Here is a 22,675-nt window from a genome sequence, read left to right on the forward strand (position 1 = left end):
AAAACTAGTTTGCCAGAAGGTTGTCATTTTGGCACTTGTGTGGAAAACCCGCAAACACAACAAATGGCGGATATCCTTCGATGTAAAGAGGACATTTTTCCCATTTTAGCACCGTGGTTTACAAGTTGGAAGGAATATGAACTTGATTACATCATGGGATCCGGTCGTGAACATGCTTAGAAGACGATTATCGGTTTGGAAACCGAAAAACTGTCTGTCATTGTGTTATGATGATATCCGGCCGTCTCTAGATGGTGGCCTCTATGTTAGAAGTATTAAAGAAAACAATACTGACATATATATATATATATCTTAATGTTACAATAATACAAGATCTAATGAACCACTGCTAGCTAAAATATCAACAAGAATACTAATATTCCTTCCAACAACAAACATCTCATTGACCTCTAGCAATTTCCTGATATGATCAAGACGGTACGTTAAAGTGAAATAGCCATGAGATGACAAAGGCAAAAACCATAGAAGCCAGCAAGATATTGAGAAACCGATGGCCCTGCCACAAGCTGTGAGCCTCTGATGTAGCCATGGTCTCACTAGGTGCGGTGGCAGCTTGTGACCCCATAGGACCATTTGGTTCATTCCATTGATCTACCGGTTCAACCTCATCTCCACCAGCAACGTTCCGTGCTATCGATCCACAAATCTCACACGTTCTGTATTAGTAACACACGAAATCATTATGTGTGACTAATATAATTGAAAATCCTAGTTTTCACCATATGAATGAAACCATTGATTTAGTTTCGTAGTCATTTGTAGGGCCGGTTCAGTCTTTCTGAAAACGCAGAGCGGATTCTAAAATTAAGGTTTATTTCATTAAAAAAAAGCAATTTTCAGCTTAGAATTCCAACATATGGAAATATGATTACACAAATTTTTTTCTATACGATTTCTAAACCGTATAAAATCACACAATCTCAAACATAATAAAAACGTAAGGAAAAACAGAATCCGTACGAAATGAATCTATCCATATATATTAACTTAGGATTCCTGCACGGCAGCACTAGGATAGTGACAATGTATTATTGGATATTATGTCACGTTTGATTAAGTCTTATTTAGTTAAGTTTCTTTTGAATAAAGCCAAGTCTTTTGGACTTTTGGCACGTTGGGAGTTAGTGGATTAGCCAAGTCAATTAGTTTGTTTAGTTTGTTGAGTCTTCCTTGTTTTTAGTTTCAGTTCCTATTTTCTTTTTTTCGAACGTTGTAATCTCAGGCTATTTAATACCAACTTTGTTAATGAATTGATTATGCACTTAATTATTGTGTTCTCTTATACGCACTTGGCACTTCAGGTGGTATCAGAGCGCAATCTTTCCACTGTATCAAAGTAATCGGTGGTAGCAATGGCAGAAGAAGGTGGAGCAAACTTCCAGTCGACCCATGTTCCAAGGTTTGATGGAGATTATGATCATTGGAGTATGGTCATGAAGAATCTCATCCAATCCAAGGAGTGTTGGAATGTTGTGAACGATGGGTTGTAGAGATCCGATCGGGAGAACAAGCCACTGCTACGCAGAGGAAGAATTATGAAGAAAATAAGTTGAAGGATCTGAAAGTATTGAATTATCTCTTTCAATCGATTGATAAATCAATACTGAAGACAATTACCCTAAAAGAGACCTCCAAGCAAGTTTGGGAGGCCATGAAGACCAAATATCAAGGCAGTGCTCGTGTGAAGAGGGCACAATTGCAGAGACTCCGGAGAAGTTTTGAGGTGCTTGAAATGAAGAATGGAGAAAGTGTGACGGATTACCTTGGAACGGTAATGGTAATTGCTAATGAGATGAGATCATGTGGTGATGAAATGTCCGATGTTACAATAGTCGAAAAGGTACTTAGAACACTCACTGAAAACTGGAATTTTTTTGTGTGTTCTATTGAAGAATCCAAGGATTTGGATGAGATGTCGGTAGACGAGCTTCAAAGCTCACTTCTCGTTCATGAGCAAAAACTATTGAAGAAAACGTCAACGGAGGAGCAAGCACTAAAGATTGAGCAGGAGACTTCAGGTGGAAGGGGTCGAGGTAGAGGAAGGTCTTCTTTTGGTCGAGGAAGAGGCAGAGGAAGAGGCCGGGGTTCGTTTGATAAAAGTTCGGTAGAATGTTACAAGTGTCACAAACTTGGACATTTTCAATATGAGTGCCCGTTGGAGGATAAGGAGGTGAATTATGCAGAGTTTGATGAAAATGAAGAATTAAACCTAATTGCAGAAATTGAGTTTGAAAGGTTTGAACATGAGGAAGAGATCTTGATGGCTGAATCAGAACCATTAAGGCAAGAAAAGGGGAAGATATGGTTTCTCGATTCAGCTTGCTCAAACCATATGACCGGAAATAAGTCACGGTTTGCAAGGTTGGAGAAGTTCTCATTCTGTAAGGTTGGGGAATGACAAACGGTTGGAAGTAACAGGAGTTGGGGATGTAAGGTTACAAATAAATGGAATAAGTCAAGTCTTCACAAAGGTCTATTATGCCCCTGACTTGACCTCGAATTTATTAAGTGTTGGCCAACTTCAAGAGAAAGAAGTGACATTTGTGTTTCAAGGAGGCAGAGCTAAAGTGTATCATCCTATAAGAGGCTTAATCATGACGTCTGTCATGACTAAGAATCGGATGTTCTCTATTTTTGTTGAAACTGGAGGATCGGCTGCATGTATGCAGGCTGTCACAGGCGAAGATCTATGGCACAGGAGGTTTGGTCATGTAAATCATAAGGCTCTAAGGACCATGCAATTCAACAATATGGTCGAAGGACTTTCAAAGGTGGCCGAGAAGACACGAGTGTGTGAAGTTTGCACGCTTGGGAAGCAAGATCGTGTAGAAATTCCGAAAAGGAGTAAATGGCATGCTACTGATAGGTTGCAGCTCATTCACACCGACATTTGTGGGCTCATTAAGCCGGTCTCTCAGAGTAACAAGAGGTATGTTCTGGTGTTTGTTGATGACTTTACTAGAAAGACTTGGGTTTATGTTTTGGGTACAAAAGGGGAAGCCTTTGATTTGTTTAGAAAGTTTAAGGTAGAAGTTGAAAATGAAACGGGAAACTCTATTAAGTGTTTAAGAAGTGATAGAGGAGGAGAGTTTACTTCTTATGAGTTTAAGATGTTTTGTGAAGATAAAGGTATTAAGAGGCAACCTACAGCCGCTTATACACCCCAACAAAACGGCGTGGCTGAGAGACGTAATAGAACCCTTATAAATATGGTTAGATGTCTCCTAATTGAGAAGGAAATGCCCAAAGAGTTTTGGGCCGAAGCTGTGGTTTGGGCTTGTCACATATTAAATAGATGTGCAAGCCGTAGTTTAGATAAGAGGGTTCCCGAAGAATTATGGACAGGAAGAAAGTCGTGTGTTAGTTACTTCAAGGTTTTTGGGTGTATTGGTTATGCTCATGTACCAAAGCAGTTGAGATCGAAGCTAGATGATAAGAGTCATAAATGTGTTTTTCTTGGGGTAAGCACAGAATCTAAAGCTTATAGGCTTTATGATCCGTGCACTAAGAAAATAATTATAAGTAGAGATGTTACGTTTGATGAGGAAAGTGAATGGAATTGGCAGTTAAAAGGAGAAGAGAAGCAAGATTTGATTATTGAAGAAGAGGAAAATATGGGAGACGGGACTGGACCGTCTCATTTGAATGATGAAGTAGGGGCTGAGACACCTCAGCGTGAGGATTCCGAGTCTCAAAATGAGGAATCATCGGAAGAATAAGGTCTTTCAAACAGCGATATCGATAATTCTACTTCGAATGTTCGATCGGGGAAGAGTTAGAAAAGCACCAAGCTGGTTGAAAGATTTTCACACAAATTATGCAGAAGATGACTTGATGGTGATGTTCAGTGCCATGAAGGATCCGAGTACTTATGAAGAAGCTGCTAAGGAGGAGAAGTGGCAGCTTGCTATGACGGTGGAAATAGAGGCTATAGAAAGAAATAATACTTGGGAACTAGTGAGTGTAGAACCTGGTATGAAACCCATTGGTGTAAAATGGGTATATAAGACTAGGTTGAATGAAAGGGGAGAGGTTGAGAAGTACAAAGCCAGGTTGGTAATGAAAGGGTATGCTCAAAAACAAGGGGTTGATTATAATGAGGTATTTGCACCGGTTGCTAGATGGGATACCATAAGAATGTTCCTTGCAGTTTCAGCCAAAAGAGAATGGATTGTCTATCAACTTGATGTTAAAAGTGCATTTTTGCACGGAGAGTTAAAGGAAACAGTGTATGTGGAGCAACCAGAGGGATTCGTGAAACAAGGAGAAGAAGAGAAGGTTTATTGATTGAAGAGGGCTTTGTATGGATTGAAACAAGCTCCTCGAGCTTGGTATCATAGGATCGAGGCCTACTTTAAAAGGGAAGGTTTCAAGAAAAGTAGCTATGATCACACACTGTTTATCAAGAAGGTGGGAGATAAGAATTTAATGGTAAGTTTGTATGTTGATGATCTCATTTATGCAGGAAGTGATAAAGCCATTTGTGATGATTTTAAGGAATCAATGAAAAAGGAATTCGATATGTCAGATTTGGGTCAAATGAGTTATTTTCTGGGGGTGCAAGTAAGGCAGACCGAAGATGCTATTGTAATGACTCAAGAACAATATGCAAAAGAGATAGTGAAGAGATTTGGCATGGAAGATGCAAACCCGGTTCATGTCCCTATGGTACCTGGGTTTGTGTTAACTAAGGCTGGATCAGGGGAGGAGATTGATGAGTCATGGTACAAAAGTTTGGTTGGAAGCCTCATGTATTTAACAGTCACAAGGCCGGATATAATGTATGTTGTAAGTTTGGTTTCTAGGTTCATGTCAAGGCCTAGAGAAGACCATTTGCTTGCAGCTAAAAGGATCTTGAGGTATGTGATTGGAACTTATGAGTATGGTCTTAAATATGATAAAGTTAAGAAAGAAGGGTCAAAAGTTTTTACAGATAGCAATTATGCTAGAGATGAAGATAGGAGAAGTACATCTGGCTATGTTTGTTTGTTGAGTGGGGCTGCGAATTGGTATTCGAGAAAACAGGAGATTGTTACATTATCATCAACCGAGGCTGAATATGTAGCAGCTAGTCTGTTTGCCTGCCATTGTGTATGGATGAAAGGGCAGCTTAAAGAAATGGGAGAGGCAACTGGAACTGTGATAATACATCTACAATTAAGTTGTCCAGAAATCCAGTCATGCATAGACGACCGAAGCACATTGATGTTCGGTATCATTATTTGAGAGAGTTAGTGGAGAAGGAGGTTGTGGAGTTGGTGTTCTGTGGAACAAAAAAACAACTTGCAGATGGAATGACCAAGCCTATAAAGGAGGAGACATTCAATGAAGTTCGAGGTGCGATGGGAGTATGTTGTGATTAAACAAGATAGCTGAAGTATGTCTTGTTTAAGGGGAGGATTTATTGGATATTATGTCACGTTTGATTAAGTCTTATTTAATTAAGTTTCTTTTGAATAAAGCCAAGTCTTTTGGACTTTTGGCACGTTGGGAGTTGGTGGATTAGCCAAGTCAATTAGTTTGTTTAGTTTGTTGAGTCTTCCTTGTTTTTAGTTTCAGTTCCTATTTTCTTGTATTCGAACGTTGTAATCTCAGGCTATTTAATGCCAACTTTGTTAATGAATTGATTATGCACTAAATTATTGTGTTCTCTTATACGCACTTGGCACTTCATGTATTACATCTCATGCATAATTGAATTTATAAATAATCTTTAAATTTAAATCTTTTAAAAGTTGCTATATATGTTGGTTGAGTCGAATCCCACTGGATAATAAGAAACGTGAAGGGATTAAAAAATAAAGCAGATTCCATTACAGTTTAAAGTATATTTCTGCCTATTGTGATGACTGATGAGTTAACTTATCAAATTAGACTTTTTTTCTTCTTCTTTTGAAAGGGCACTTATCAAATTAGACATGTTTCTTCAATATTGGTCACAATAGACCTGTCCTTTTCCATTTGTATAATAACCTTTATAAAAGATCCTATCTTTAGTTCTAAATTATCTGTTAACATTATAAAAAAGCCAATACTTTCTCATTTTATATGAAAGAAATTGTGCAAGTTAGTTTTGATATTAAAAAAAAGGGTTGAGTTATAATAAGAAGATTAGTTTTCTTAGGAAGGATAGGAAATAATCTTGTCCATTCATTTGAGAATTGAATGGTTAAGATTAGATTAGAGAGATCATCGAGTGTAAAACAAGGGTAAAGGCATAATAGGGATAACACATTTGTTGACTTTCTCTCTCCACATGCAAGGCACATGTCAAATTCCCCCATCATTTTAAAATGTCCATAACTTTTTTATACGACATTTTTTTTTCAAAACAATTTCACCATAAAAACGAGTGTTTTTTTATCCTTTATATGCGTACCATATTGCTTTATAAAATAAAAATAAAATTCGTGGGTTTTTACAAAGTGTGTTTTATCATAATTGTGTTTTACAAAATTGTGTTATACAAGTGCGTTTTATTTTCTCATAGTATTTTTTTGCATTGTGTTTTTTACATTGTGTTATTTAATTGTGTTTTCATTGTGTTTTTGTCTTTGTGTTTTTATTTTCATAGTGTTTTTTACATTGTGTCTTTTTCATTGTGTTTTTCATAGCGTTTTATTTTCCGGCGAAATTTCCGAATACTTTTCCGGCAAGGTGGTGGCGGTGGGTGGTGGTGGTTGTAGGAGATAAGTGCAAATTTAAGTGGGTTTTAATTAAGTGGGCTTTTGAAATTAAATTAAATGAGTTTTCAATATTAAGGTATTAAACAAAAATACCCTCCTTCCTAGCCTTCTTAAGAAAAACAAACTTCTTATTTGATCCTTTCACTTAAAAAAAATCATGACATGTATGTGAAATCTTTATAAGTATACACATTGGAATTTTTTTTTATTTTTGAAACGGCAATTCATTAAGACAAGCGGGCCAAAGCCCGACACATGGAAATTAACGAGGTAGTGCTACGCGTTAGCAAACTAGTCTACATGACATCTACGTCAAATCATACAATGCCTGATTTCATAAATACATGTACTTTAATTTTAAAAAGGTTTAATGATTTTAATATGCCATTATTAGATTGATATTTATATATTTTCATGTTAAATAAGTATATATTAGTCTTTTATGGTCTTATAAGTCTTAACCCATAATTTAATCTGTATCTTTCAGTTAAACCTCAAAACCAAACTGAAAACCTTAAATTTTATTTAAAAAAAAATATACATTTTATACAAAAAGGTCAACCAAAATGAAAAAGACAACCTTAAAATGCAACAAAAACAACACTCAAATACACAGAGACAAACAAATAATAATAATATATTTATACAAAGCATATAAGAATCCCATGTTAACAAAAAATCTACATCAAGACACAAATATGAGCATGAAAGATGATGAGTATATGTAAATAACTATTCTAAGACTTGATACAAACAGGAAACATATATGTCCATTTTAACTTTCCAATACATAATTAACTAATATGTAAAATTCAGATCCATCACAAAAAAGTTAATAAAATTCAATCCTTGAAATAATATTGAAATATAGTTTTAATAATATTTACCTGTTGCCTTTAATCTTGAACCAAGCTTCAGCACAGTGTTTATGAGCAGCAGCCAGATCATCTTTACAAGAACACCCCAACTCAATTGCTATCCCAATTATCCCATTTCCAGATTCTTCACTCAAACTCAAATGACAAATCCTACAATCCTTTTCATTTTCAACTTCTTTTAACAAATGCACATCACCACCGCCATCGACACGGTTGCTTTCGATATCCTCAGGCACCAGCCCTGCGATCTCGGTCCCATCCGATGATCCTGACCGACGTGGGGTGTCATCTTCACCCCCACGCCCGGCTTCTAAGTCGAAATCGGGTTCGGGTAATGTCATCATGTTAAGTAGAAAGATAAGAAAAGTTGTGTTTAATAATGTAGCTAGACAAAGAGTGAAGATAAGAACATGAATATATTTATGTGCCAATGAGTGTAAAAAAAGTGTTTTGCCTTTTTGTTGTGCTATAAAAATTTATCACTTATTAACAACTGTGTGAATATTGAAATACATAGTAACACAAAAGGAACTATTAGATATTGCAGATAATAAAGTTAAAATTTAAAACATAAAACTGTAACTTTTTTTTAATGGGACCTCAAGGTTTTAAGAACTGTCACCGACATTTTAAGGTGTCATGGAACTATGGAAGCAAGGTGGCCTATCTTATTGTACTGGATTAGTCTTTAGCCATTAATATAAGTTATGAGATTCGACCGAAAACTTGAAAGACCGGACAGCAGACATAAATATATATATGTTGGATCGTCGAACTACCATATACAAAATTAAAAGATAAAGGAGAATTGATTAGTAGAACCCATTAAAAGTTTAATGATACACGTCGTTTGTTTATCAATCGGTTGCTTGTATTTATGATTTTAGCTATCGTGTTTAAATCAATCCGATTAGAGGCCATGTACATAGAAAGCATAAATACTAAACACAAAACGGCGGATAACGGCACCTTTTAAGATCTTTGAATCGCAAAATATTCTTTATTTTGGCTCTCTAATTGATTACCATTCAATCAATTACAATAAAGTAACAATTGCAATAAAGTAACAGACAAATATGCAACAAGCTGCCTCGTAACACCCTTTTAAATAACTGTAACATAGTTGTCTTTTTATATGGAAAAAGAAACCATACAAACGGCCTAAAAGATGTTGCTTGGAATTTGGAACTATGTGAAAAAAAAAGGTATAAAACCCATTATACAAATAATTGCTATTGAAATCTTGTGATATTAATATAATCTAATACAAATTTAGCCGAAAAAATGTTAATTTAATTTTGTGAGATTTAAGTAATCTAATCCAAATTTTGCTTTAAACATCCAATAGGAAAGGAAAGCAATAAAGATTATTCTTGTGTCAGAAAAGGGAAAATAAAGTTAAAGGTAAAGGTAAATTTCAGTGTATAGGTAGATATACTGATATACTACAATGCATAAGGAATATGTATTATTGATTATTGTCTGCAAATTCTGCCTTGCTTTTTCCATCTCCTTTTAAAAGTAAGATACACACAAAACACAATACTGATATTTAACTGCACAAAATCTGGATTGGTAACTTAATCTTTTGGGCTTTTTATAAATTATAACAATAATATACAACTAAGAGTGACATGCTTACTTATGTAATGTAAAATATTGTTAAGAAAATCATGAAATACAATGTTAAAGATGCTAGAAAGGAATTAGAAAGCGGACACGATAACCCCGGTGACTCGTATTCTTGGATCAAGTGGATCTGAATAAAGATTAACTATTTTATGTGGAGAGCTTTATTGGCCGTATGGCAACAAGGCCTATATTGGTGGTTAATACCAATGGATACAATCTTGCAAGCTTTCTAACTGGGTTTGGACAATCGTTCTCAGCTAGATGAAACTTACACATGGTTCACAATGTAATTCGTCAAACAAATGGTGGAATTGTCAATAGCTTGAATTTAACAAAGGGTAAAAATGCAATCATAGCAACCACATGTTGGCTTATTTGAAGAGCAAGAAATGAGACAATTTTCAACAATCTAAATATCTCCACACCGGGACTGGTGGGAAATATAAAATCAAATATCAATGGGTCAAGCATAGAGCATATCTCAAAGCTTTGGATTGGGAGAAATGACGGAGTTTCAATTTTGATTGTTTTTCAAGCTCCTTGCTTGGTTTAATGAATCATTGTTAAGGAAAAAGGAGATCATGAAAAATGTATTTTAAATGTATTTATATGGTCGTATTTAGACGAATTTATTTTCATAGAAGTGAAATAATACATAAAAGGGTCTTATCATACAAAGTGCATAAAGTAGAAAACGAAATATGTCTTTGGGCAAAGTTGAATTTGTACATGTCTATTTACGCACAAGTATTATATAATACCACAAATTATCCAATCAATCAAGCTCTGTATATTCCACCGCATAGCACACTATTGGTAGGGTTAGGGACACATATTATCCAAACTATAAATAATTACACAATTATATATAACTAAATACAAACAAATATTATATTTAACGACACGTAATTGCATTATATTGAGGTTTATTTTTAACTGAGCTTAGTGGACTTTTGAGTTGACTTTTGGAAAAAAAAATTTAAAAAAAAAGAACAAATAAACTTACAAACATAGAAATGTCAAGAGGAGCAAAATTTCTAGCCAAGGAGGCGAACTCTCATGAAAATATTTTACCGTATCAAACTTTTATGTTTCCACAAGACAGGAAATTAACATTAAAAAGTTGGATGGTATCTCGGGTGCATGAGTCATCTATGAAAATACAAACCAATTCGTCTATTGTATTTGACTAGGGAGAGATGACTTTTAGAGAGACTTCTTTAGAGAGACTCGGAATTATTTTAAGAGCTAATTGGTGTAACTTTTTTTAGATATTGTTCAATTGTTGTATTTAACAATACCGTTGAAAATACACTGTTAAAAATTAAAATCTTCAGTTCAAATCAGTTTTACGTTTAGTTAAATTTCTTAAATTTTTTGTAAATCTTTTGTACATAGTATCATAATGTATTTCCCTAATGAATATATAAGCATTTCTATTATATTTTATTTCATAAATATTATCCATTTCCCACTCTACATATTACATTACATGTCATACGCATACATGTCATATGAGGATTGTAGAGGTGGGATGCTTTGTTCATTTCTAAATAAATTATGAGGATCAACTATGGTCTTCACCATCACAAGCTTATTATAATTAACCTCTTTGAAATACCTCACCCCATAAACCATCCCTTCTTCATAACTATACTTCCCATGATGGTTCACACCATTGTCTAAATCTTTGTAATTGTAAAATGCTTCTCTAGGGTTCTTGGACACATATGGAGTCATATGCTCATGCATCTTCCTTGCAAACTCTAGGTTCTTTTCCGCGGCTTCCATCCCTAGCTTGTTCCAATACGTTTCATATTCAATCATTGCAATATTGCCTGCTCGATGCGGGTATGGTTTTGTGAACTCTGATATCTCATTCATTCGTCCACCAAATGGACTAAAAGTGATCATCTGGTTTTCGAGTTCTTTCATCTTCTTGAATATGGATTTCAATCCTTTGCTTGTAATAGGGTTTTTTAAGAAGTCTGATTTGATCTTGAATGGTCTATCTCGTTCTGTTTGTTGAGTTCGAGAAAGTAGAGTCTCGATGAGTGTGTTAACCGGGAACCCTGCATAGACCACAGTCGACTCAACCCAACTCATTTCAACACATTGTGATTTTAGTAACCCTAATTCTGGGAAACTATCGTTCACAAGGCTCAGCAGCCTTGTGGAGTTTCCCAGAAACAAGCTAGGGAACAAAGCACGAATCTTCTTCGTTCCCTTTATGTTGGTTACAACATCAAAACTCATTCGAATGAAGACATCATTGTCCAACATATGAGCAACATTAAACCACCTATCCGCAATCTTAACAATGTTTCTTTCCGATGTTCTTTTCACATTAAAATAAGTAACTCGAGGCGGGACACAAATTAACATAAATTGAAAGGCAAGAACAACACCAAAACTTGAACCACCACCACCCGTAATCGCCCAAAACAAATCTTCCCCCATCGACTCACGATCCAACACCGCACCATTAACATCAACCAACAAAGCATCGAGTATCAAATCCACGGTTAAACCAAACTTTCGAATCATGTTACCATAACCACCTCCACTACAATGACCACCAACTCCAACTGTAGGGCAAACTCCACCAGGGAGCCCATGGATTTTGCTTTTTTCGGCTATTTGATAGTAAACTTCACCAAGGGTAGCACCTGCTTGGACCCATGCAGTTTCTTGATTAATATTAACATCCACTGAACGTAAATTAAACATGTCAAGTATGAAAAAAGGGTTGTTTGAGTAGGAAATATAAGAGAGACCCTCGTAGTCATGGCCACCGCTTCTTGTTCTCATTCGTAGGTAATGATTTTGGGCGCATATTATCGCGGCTTGGATGTGTGAGACGTGTAATGGGGTGATGATTAATAAAGGTTTGGTTCTTGAGGAGTTGTGGAAAATAGGGTTTCGGATGTATGCATGGTATATGGAAGAGAATGAAGGGTTGTTAGGAGTGTAAATTGTTTCGATGATCGGGAAAGAAGGTTCCGATAGGTTGTTTAAGCAATCAATGAAGAGATTTGTTATGTGATTTCCAGAGGATTTGATGGAGATGAAGAGGAGGAGGATGGATAATATAGGGACTGCCATGTTTAGATGAATTGAGCATGCATGCATTGTAATGATGTTGTGATATTTATAAGCAATCAAACAAATGAAAATAATGAGGTCATGTTATAGCTATACTACACCCATATGGTTTTACACCAGCAATTAACAGTCCAAAAGATACTTGGACGGTTGTTTTGACTAAAAAAGTCGAACTCTGAAAATTGTTGGTCAGAATATCCGTTTGAACAATATTTGAACATTAGTTCTTACTATTGGAGATCAAACTTTGAAAATTATTGGTCTGAACGGCAGCTTGTCCAATATTCGTGCAAGTCGTTCCAACCATAGGCGGTCAATTTATTCTGAATATACAATTTTCATTTCTCGGAAAAAGTTAACATGCTACTTGAAATCAGAGTTAAACTATATACATTTTCAACTCAACATATATCTCACGTTTATATTATGATTTATGAAAGTGTAGCTCTAGGCAAAAGCAAATTAGGTACAAACATGTGTAATTGTACATTTTTATCATAGGAAAGAAAAAAGAGTGGGCTAACTTTGCTAAAACGAGCAAAGGGCAGCCATGAAAATTGAACAAGAAAACAAAAACACCATTTAGTTTTGTTTGCATTGTGAAAGAGTAGACCATCATTTCAACTTTAATCTTGATAATTTAAAAAGGCAATAGATTTTATGTGTTTCTGTTTTTTTTGCGCGTCATCCTTTGTATCATTCCAGTTAGTTGTCTTTTTACATTCAATAGCATAACCATTTTAAAATGAAATTGTAGACGGTTGGTTTTGAAGATATATGCATTTGGAAATAAACGAAGAAGTGAAGAACGATGCACGTAACACTATCTGGCTATCGGTCATTTTAGAATTGTTACTCTTTCGAGTATAATAATTAGTTAGTATTTTCGAAGAGACGTTAATGTTCAGCCTGTTAGGCTGTTGGTATATTTACTCACTCTTGTGTAGTTTCATGATGATGCAATTTCAAAGATAAATTTTTATGTAGATTTATAACAGTTTTACGATATAAATGTTGCATTGTCGACATGAACATGATATGGAGTTCTTTGCTTTATTAAGATAACTAAATAAGGTCTCGTCTCGTCTCGTCTCACAAATCACATTCAACAAGCAAACCTATTGTCACCTGGCTTCATTTATTGAAGTTCTTAAGCTCGCATGCACACGGAACCTTATTTGTATGTAATGGCTTAAATATAGATGAAGATATAGGCCAACCACTCAAGGAAAGTTGTTTCACATTATCATTGAATCTGTGTGGCTTTGTAACCTTTTAAAGGTTAGCTAGTGAATGTGTCTAGTAAATGACTTGCTAACTTTTATAAATGACTTTAAACTTTTGGTTCCCGTTGTTTAGTTTTAGAATCAAACAGAGACAATGACAATACATATCAATTTGTTTCACCTAACCGCATTTTATCTTTTCTTTTTTTTTTCTGAAAGGAAAATTTTATTAAAAAGCACTCCCGGTCTAAGCAAGGACAAACAACATGCCAAATTACAACATTAAAAAAGATTACGGAAAAGGAGAAGTTGTAACGATCTCTCCAAATAATAGAATTGTGTGTGACCTATTCTTTATCCATAGAAAACCAAACGATTTGATATATTCAAATATTTTTGTCACGTACTTTAACTTCTTTGTTTGAGACTCACTTAGGCTATGGACTGATTCGTTTAATAACCAGTTCGTTAAAGGGTTCAATTCGCTACATGGACCAGATCGCTAAGATAAACCAATTCGTTAAAAGACCAAGTAACGAACTAGAAGTTTTATGAAATGACAGAATGGTCCCTGAACTTATAAAAGAATGGTTTAATTACAAAGAAGCCCTTGAACTTTTTAAGTTAGCTCGACCCCAGCCAGCTGGGGCTCTGCCCCTTGGACCTTGCTAGGGGCTGCCGCCCCTAGACCCCGCTGCCAGGGGCGCTGCCCCCGGACCCCCGTTCGTTGTGGATTATGAATAAACTAGAAACGCGATATAGATAATGATATTTAATTGATACGTGTAATTGTTATACAGTTAGTCGTGCACAACTCAAGAAAGGAATAACTATAAACGGTGAACGTAACCGCATTCAGGTGGGTTTCTAGCCCCATTCTTTGTTATGTTTTCGGAGTTGTGTGCATACTCGATGTGATTAGTTAATACACTTATCCTAAGTGATAAGTGTATGCCATATATGTATTATATGAAATGTATGAATGATTTCTTGTCGGTACATGAACGATCTTCGGAATTGCATGTACTGCCAGGAAATGGTTTGATGTTATATGTATGTTGTAAGATGAAGAATGAATGATGTATGTACGTACGAAACTTTACGATTATGTATATAGAAAGTATGATATGGAGGTATGGAAGAAAGGGTACCGGACACTAATAAAACCGAGGATGGAGGGTGACCGGACCCTAATAAAACCGAGGATGGAGGGTGACCGGACCCTTATAATATCCGAGGATGGAGGGTACCGGAACCTAATAATATCCGAGGATGGAGGGTACCGGACCCTAATAATATCCGAGGATGAAGGGTGACCGGACCCTAATAATATCCGAGGATGGAGGGTACCGGACCCTAATAATATCTGAGGTATGTAGGGCGAATGCTCTTTATAATGTAAGGTTAGTTATGAATGTATATAAAGGACTGATGGACATGTTAAGTATGTAATGCATACCTTCGGGCACGAATATGTGTATGTAAAGTAAGTTATGTGATTAACTAGAACTCACTCAGCGTAGCTGACTTTTAGTATGCACGCAGACAAATAGGTTGAGGCAGCTCGCGTGATTGAAGATACATGGCATGGAATCGAAAATACTGGCATCTCGAAGAAATGATGTGATGTTTTAAAGACTATGTTTTGTTTTAAATGACTATGAATATTTTATAAGACAAGATTTGGAGGTTATGTAAGATATTATGGTTGAAGTTTTATATTCCGCGAAAAGTTTTAATTAACTCTGATTTGTAGACCTGTGTTTATGAGTAAATCCAATACCAAAGTAGAGCTACCCGTAACGGGACCTTACACTATTTTAGGTTGCACTAAGCAACATTATCATATAACAAGTTATTTTAGACAAGTAAACTTAATTAGTTAACTTAATAGCAAGTCTATACATAAAATAAGATAAGTAGCTTAATGCACAATTTCAACACAAAATCAACTTAATTAGTTAATTTAAATTAATGGCAAGTCTAACCACATTAAAATTTACAAATACATACATAACATAATGATTTAAAACCTTAAACTCATATTGGATGTTTGAAAGGATTTAGAATTTCCAAGTCAAAGTGGGATTTGGTATTTGATGGGAATTAAAATATTAATGGGTTCAATCTTCGAAAAAGTTTCAATGTTATGTGTTCTAACTTCTAAACAAAACCGAAAATAGATTTGGAGGCAAACCCGAACCCATGTGGATAGCTCAACACCTGGCCACATTTAGGGACAAATAAACAACTTACCGTTCTTTCGTTTTTTCATTCATGGTTAGGGATTGCAAAATAACCCGAGTCCGACGGGTATACCTGAAACGTGAAGCATCGAGACAGGTATACCTAAAGCCCAACAAGTATTAGACCGGGTATAATTAGTTTTAAATTTTTTTTTCACAAGTACGGGTTGGGCATGAAACTGAATTTTACCACCAGGTATAAATATATAATAGCAATACTCGTCAGAAAGTAAAAAAATAAATAAATAAATAAATAAAAAATTGGTGGGAAATCCTACCGACTCAAAAGAAACACAAATGAAGTGAAAAGAAACACAAAGTTGGCTTGCTTGCTATCCGAGTCTATCCATTCTCCCCAATCGGAGAATTAACACTTTCTTTAGTCTTTACCACAAATATGCATAAATCTGTCACGGGTTTCGACCTCTTCTCCCTTAAACTTTAAACTACTTCCTCCAATGGTAAGAATATTGTTTCATCGTCTTCCTTGGTTCTTGCCGGTTCATATTGTTAATTTTGCAATGTACATGATGACTTGTTATCATCTTCAGGACACACGTAAACAAGTTACACAAGTATATTGAAGAAACACTAATGGACCCCGGGCAGATTACGGATAATCTGGGGGTTAAATAGATGTTTCCCACGAGGGGTTAGACCCGGCAAAGATGGTTCTTCTGATAACCTGCAAAACAGACACCGTGAGCTCGTCACTGAGAAGGGGGGGTTCCTCCTTGTGACCACCCTCCGGCGTGAGAATCAGACTAGATTGCTCTTGAATATAAGTATATATTAAGAGATTGCTAGAGCAGATATCAGGTATAAGATATAAGATAGTATATGATCATACCATTTGGGGTATTTATAGCCGAAGGTAGGTTTCCAAGAAGGTATAGCCGGCTGAATAGTATTCCTATTCTACCAACTGTGGCCAACGCACGTGCCATGCTGGTAGTTGGTGGGTAGGCAGCGGCTGACAGTGACCAGGCCTGCTGTGTACTATTCCTTTTCCACCAACTGCCGGCTATGCACGTGGTATGACAGGAGTTGGTGAGTAGGCAGCGGCTAATAGTGACATACAGTACAAGAGCATGCTGCTCGCCATACTGTTGTCAATGAGCTGTCGTATCTTTGGTCAGATCTTTTGCCCATACCTCGTCAGGTACAGTACAAAAGATCTTCCCGTATCGTACGGACTGGCTCATTTGGGCGGGAGTATTCCCCCTCCCGCCTTTGTGCGGGATTGTTCCCGGCTTTGCTCATTCCTTCAGGTGACAACTGAATTATTGAGAGCTAAGTGCCTTGTGCGTGTAGCCTTGCTGCGCAGGTGGCCTTCCCTGATGGCTTGTATCCGCAGCTGCGGGAACAGGCGGAGTACTTCACCATTGGGAGGCATTTCCTGCGGGAACAGCTTGCGTACTGCGCGTAAGGACGTCACGTCTCTGAGCATGGCGGGTCCTGCGGATCCAGTTGGTTTCTGCGCAGACGTCTCTCTTCAAGGTGAGTCCTGCGGGTCCAACTGGGCTCTGCTGGGACCTACCTCTTCAAGTCCCCCCAGTCCAATGTTCTTCTCATGAGTGTTTAATAAAGTGAGGTGAACTTTTGGACTTAAGCAAAGGGTTTTGAAAAGGGTTTAGTTTTAAGGTTTTCCATGGGGATTCTTCCCGCGGAAGTCCTTATGTCACTTGCAGAAATTCCCGACTTTCCTGCTTGATCTTTGGGTATGATGCGGGTAGGTCTGTAACCTCCTCGCAAGTCAGGAGCGTTGAGTCCCACTTGTGTGGATTCTCCATGAGGTTTTGGTAGTTTTGAACATAGTGATCAATTATGTTAAAACCACCAATTCCATCCTGGAGCTTCAAACAATGTAGTTCTTGACGTTCCCGCTATGCGGGGATGTTATTCCCGTTTCCGCAAGCATTGCCCAGAAGATCCTTCTTGGTTTCAATTCCCTGCGGAGCGCTAGGTATGTGAAGGGTTTTGCCTTGACACTGTACCCGCACTCGTCTTACGGTTACTTTACTTCCAAGGTATTCCTGGCGTCAATTCCCTACGGGTGCTAAGTATGTGAAGGGTTTTGCCTTGACACTGTACCCGCACCCGTCTTATAGTTACTTGGTCGCCAAGGTATTCCTGGCGTCAATTCCCTGCGGGTGCTAAGTATGTGAAAGGTTTTGCCTTAACACTGTACCCGCACCCGTCTTATAGTTACTTGGTCACCAAGGTATTCCTGGCGTCAATTCCCTGCGGGTGCTAAGTATGTGAAGGGTTTTGCCTTAACACTGTACCCGCACCCGTCTTATAGTTACTTGGTTGCCGAGGTATTCTTGGCTTCAATTCCCTGCAGGTGCTAAGTATGTGAAGGGTTTTGCCTTAACACTGTACCCGCACCTGTCTTACAGTTACTTGGTTGCCAAGGTAAGGGGTATTTTCCCGCTTACTTTTGAATCTTTTTGAATTTTTTGAAATTCGAAGAGTTGGTGAAAGGATAAGAACAGTCCAAACTATTGAAACGTCGTGCGACGGTTTCTTCTGACTGTGTCAGGACGTGCAGGAAGTTATGGTGACGTGACAGTACATGGTCATTCTAGACGCTTTTTCAGGCGCGTGGGCGCGATTTTTCGGGCGCGTGGCCGCGAAATTAATGGCACGCGTCCTTTCAACAGCTGTTGCCAGCTTGCTTTTTGCCGCGTGTCATAGTTTCATTGCACCTGCGATTTCTCTCTCTTCCGCATTAATTTCATCGCATTAATTGCGATTAGTATATAAAGGGGGAGAGGGTCCTTTGTAATCCACACTTTCACTTTTCTCTTCATCTTCAAAACGATTTCCGGCGAATACTCACCTTTTCAGTCGAGCATTCTCTTGAAATCGTTTTCTTCTTTCATATCTGCAAGATGTCTTCTCACGATCTTGAGGCTACAGCCCAGGAGGTTGGGGTGTACGCCGATGACAAGAGTACTGCTGGCGAGTGCCAGTGTGCTCTGCCTGTCGATCTATATCAGTACATCGTCAGGAAGTTCATGCTCGAGTCTCTCGAGCCTGAGTTTCCTGAACCTCATCAGACGGTGTATGATGCCCCCAGAGGCAAGATCGGGGTATATGCCGCATTCTTTGTCTATGGGAATCTTAGGTTCCCCTTGACGAAGTTTGTGTACCGTGTTCTGGAGAGGCACGGTGTACACCTGACCGAGGTACACCCGATGGCGATCGCGAAGATTCGCCACTTCGAGTGGGTGTGCCGGATTCTGGGCGTTGAGCCCGTCGTCGACGGCCTGATGACCTTCTACTCTTGGAGGTGCATCCAGGGGTGGTATACTCTAATAACCCGGATCAAGGGTTTGAAGATTTGCGCAACCGAGCGTAGTCTTCGTTCGTGGAAGCGGGAGTTCTTTTATATCTCCGCTCGCGCCATCCCCCTTGCCATGAAATTTAAGAATGGGCAAGCTCTCCCCAGCCTTCACGCCTCCAACTACCAGGAGGCGGAATGGTTTTCAAAGATTTCCCGAGTCCAATCTCCGGTTTACCGGTTTGCGGAGTCCGGGATGGTGATGCTCGGGATGAGCCGGGTGTGGAAGGATGCGGAGGCGCAAAAGATCCCGATCGTCCTTGAATACCGTTTGAACTCTGTCCCTTACGGTATGCTCTGTCTTCTTTGTTTGTATAGGTTTGTCTTCTAACTGTTTTTCTTTTATTTCAGAGGGGAACGACTTGCAGTCGCTCTTGTATCCGCGGGAGGCTGATAGTCCCGCTCGGATGGGTACTCGTGATCTAGATGAGAACGAGTTGCCCATCCTTGAACAGACGGCGGATCGGTTCGTGGAGGTCTACCCGCCAGGCCATGAGATCCTGAGCGCCAGGCGGCCAGGTAAGGCGTTATTCAATCCTCGACCCCTCAATGCTGAAACCTCTGCTGGAATTCCTCTAACCTTGTGTTCTGATGAGGAATCCGCAGATGGTCCTCCGTTGGTGCGGAAGAAGAAGGCTGCCGGCGGGAAGGGAAAGGCGAATGTGGCCTCCACTGCCGATCCGGTGCCTCGGTCTGATTCAGAGACCGTGAGCGAGGAGGTGGCGGGGAACCCGGGTGGTGATAGGACCACTGCTCCGGAGGCTGCGACTGTCACCTCCGGAGAGCCCAGGATGACGACGGTGAGCGGCGTAAAGAGGCCGGCTCCATCGGGTTCGTCCCCGCCTGTCCGCACTTTTAGGCTCAAGAAAACCCATAAGTACAAACTTCCTTTATTTTTAACTTCGTAGCTTTCCATCATTAATACTTATCTTCTTTGTGCAGGCGTGGATGCTACCGCATTCCAGGCTGGAGCGGGGAGGAATACCTCCGGACCCATGATGGTAGGCTTGGTCAGCCTACCTGAGGTGACGACCCAGGCGGCTGCGCCTGCTTCAGTTGGTTCAGTTGCTCATCCCGTTGAGCCAACTGTTCCAACTGTGATGACATCACCGCCGGCTGTCAGTGCCATATTTACCACATCTTTCACTGAGTCGGCGGTTACTTTTTCTGCGCATTCCGCAGCGGCGACCTCCGGTGAGTTCACCTCCGTTGGTTTCTACCGCGGCGGCCTCCATGCCTCCGACGTCGGCAGCTACAGCCGATCCTTCAGGTATGCTTGGGGCTTATCGCCAACCTCTGCCTCCTTCCCATCTGCCTGACCTCTTGGATGGATTTCCCTTGGGTTCAGGTGATGGGTTTGGCGGCTATCGGCCTGTTGTTGACCCTACAGGTGCGTAGGGTTCTTTTGGCCCTTTTTTTTTTTATATATCATCTTTTCCTAACTGTTTTTTGTTTTTTGCAGTGTCGGATTCCAATGAAGTGTATGTTCCACGATAGAACATCCGCCGAGGAACAACCCTTCACACACCTGTGGAGTGCGTGGAGTGGGCTCGTCACGCAGCTCCCAGTGGTGCGTTGGGGGAAGCCATGGCTAGCTACCAGGAGGGTAGGCTAACCAATGAGCTTCGGGTTTTCCTGGCCCGGATGCAGCCGCGCGTCGAGCTGCTTTGTCGTGAAAACGACAAGTTAAAAGCAGCTCGTATCCAAGAAGTAGCTCAGGCGTGGGCTGTCCGGGAGGAGAATAGGAGGCTCTCCGCCGCTGCTGCGGAGAAGGAGAAGGCGTTCAAGGCCCTTGAAGTTGAAGTTCAGGCCCGTCTCGAGGCCCGTTCCAAGGCTGCCCAAGCTGTTAACGAACAGCTTCGGCTGGCTAAGGAAACTGCTCGGAACGCAACTGAAAGGGCCACAAAGGCTGAAGTTGTTGCTGAGCCTCTACGCCTCGAGAATGAGGAACTTAAAGCCAAACTAGAGGCGCTCCAACAGGCTCATGATGCCTTGGCGATGGAAGACGCGAAGAAGCTCCAAGAGATCCTGGACCAGAGGGGGGTGCTTGACCAGACTGAGCGGAAGCTAAAGGGCGTTGAAGAGGCTGCGGCTAAAGAAGTGTTGCTTGCCAACCTCAATAAAAGTGAAGCCGAACACGCCCGTAACCAAGCTCAAGCCGCCCTCCAAGAGGCTCTGGTTGCCAAGGAATGGCTTCTTCGAGAAGCGTTGTCTCAGGTAAGCTTAACTTCATAATGTCTTTACGCTTTTCTTTGTAAATAGAAAAGGTTTTGATACTTGTATTTTCTTTTTTGTAGGTTGTGCATCGGGTCTTCACGGATACATCATACGACGATGCCATGAGCGCAGCCCTCAACGCTTCTCATGAGGATGGGGAAAAGGCCGGCTTCCTGCTTGGTCTAGGGTTCGTTGAGAAAGGCATCCCGCCTTCCAACTTCCCTTTATTTGATGTGGATACTGAAGCTGTATACGACCAAGCAGTGAATCAGTATGCCGCCTTCCCGCATCCGGTGGTGGAGAAGGTGAACGAAGTTGCTGCTGCTGACGATGGGCTAGCTATGCTTAAAGCTTTCCTTGAACCGCCACGCTCTACTGATGGTGCTGGTCCAAGTGGAAGTGGTCCTGAAGCTTGATCCTGAAGATCCCTTCCCACTGTTAGGATAGGTTTAGCTTGTATAGATTTATATTCTTGTAGGCGGGTAGTTACCCGGCCCTTGTAATGAATATTATGAAATATAAATCTTTGTGCGGGTAAGACCGCTACTTTCACTGGATTACTTGCTTTATAAACGTTATGACTTGCTCATGCATACTTTAGTTTAAATTAGCAATTTTCCAAGTGTTTAGAATAAGTTAACCTTTGAACGTGGTAGATAATAGGTTGAAGTTTTGCTTCCTCTTTCGTGATTGTGCGGTTAGGACCGTCACTTGCACTTAGTAGGATGGCTACACTTTACCTATATCTGACCTGCGTGGAGGTTTTCCTCATCTTTTTAGAAATTTCTAAGTGTTTAGGATAACTTAACCTTTGAACGTGGTAGATAATAGGTTGAAGTTTTGCTTCCTCTTTCGTGATTGTGCGGGTAGGACCGTCACTTGCACTTAGTAGGATGGCTAAACTTTACCTACATCTAACCTGCGTGGAGGTTTTTCTCATCCTTCTGTTAGAAATTTTCTAAAGTATTTTGAATAAGTTAACCGTTCGACGCGCGGTTGTCAATAGGTTCGGTTTCCTCTCATGATTTGTGCGGTTAGGACCGGCACTTTCATTTAGTTGGATGACCAAAGTTTACCTATGACTGACCTGCGTGAAGGTTTGCCGTTTTTTGGGTTTATGCGGGTTTTGCCGCCTTCCCCACGCAACGACTTTCCATGTAATTATGCGGTGAAAACCGGCATATCAGTGTTGAATAAATTAACCGTTCGACGCGCGGTTGTTAATAGGTTAGTGTTCAGTTTCCTCTTATCATGATTCATGCGGATAGACCGGCACTTTCATTTAGTGGGATGACTGAACTTTACCTTTAACTGA

General features: G+C 39.5%; 1 protein-coding gene and 1 pseudogene across 1 annotated transcript; both read right to left on the reverse strand.

The window, feature by feature from the left end:
• Nucleotides 1-311: 311 nt before the first annotated feature.
• LOC143563187 (uncharacterized) lies at nt 312-8,023 on the reverse strand. Its single transcript, XM_077050788.1, has 2 exons — nt 7,595-8,023; nt 312-677 (listed from the first exon to the last, which is right to left on the reverse strand). Exons 1-2 carry the CDS (start codon nt 7,927-7,929, stop codon nt 431-433), a joined length of 582 nt encoding a protein of 193 aa, XP_076906903.1. The 5' UTR covers nt 7,930-8,023; the 3' UTR covers nt 312-430.
• Nucleotides 8,024-10,676: 2,653 nt separating this feature from the next.
• On the reverse strand, nt 10,677-12,322 carry LOC143563160 (berberine bridge enzyme-like 8 pseudogene; annotated as a pseudogene).
• Between the last annotated feature and the right edge of the window lie 10,353 nt (nt 12,323-22,675).

This window comes from Bidens hawaiensis, unplaced genomic scaffold (assembly GCF_021521415.1).
Source record: "Bidens hawaiensis isolate Kalapana, Puna unplaced genomic scaffold, B.hawaiensis_p1.1 tig00021328_1, whole genome shotgun sequence".
NCBI lineage: Eukaryota > Viridiplantae > Streptophyta > Magnoliopsida > Asterales > Asteraceae > Bidens > Bidens hawaiensis.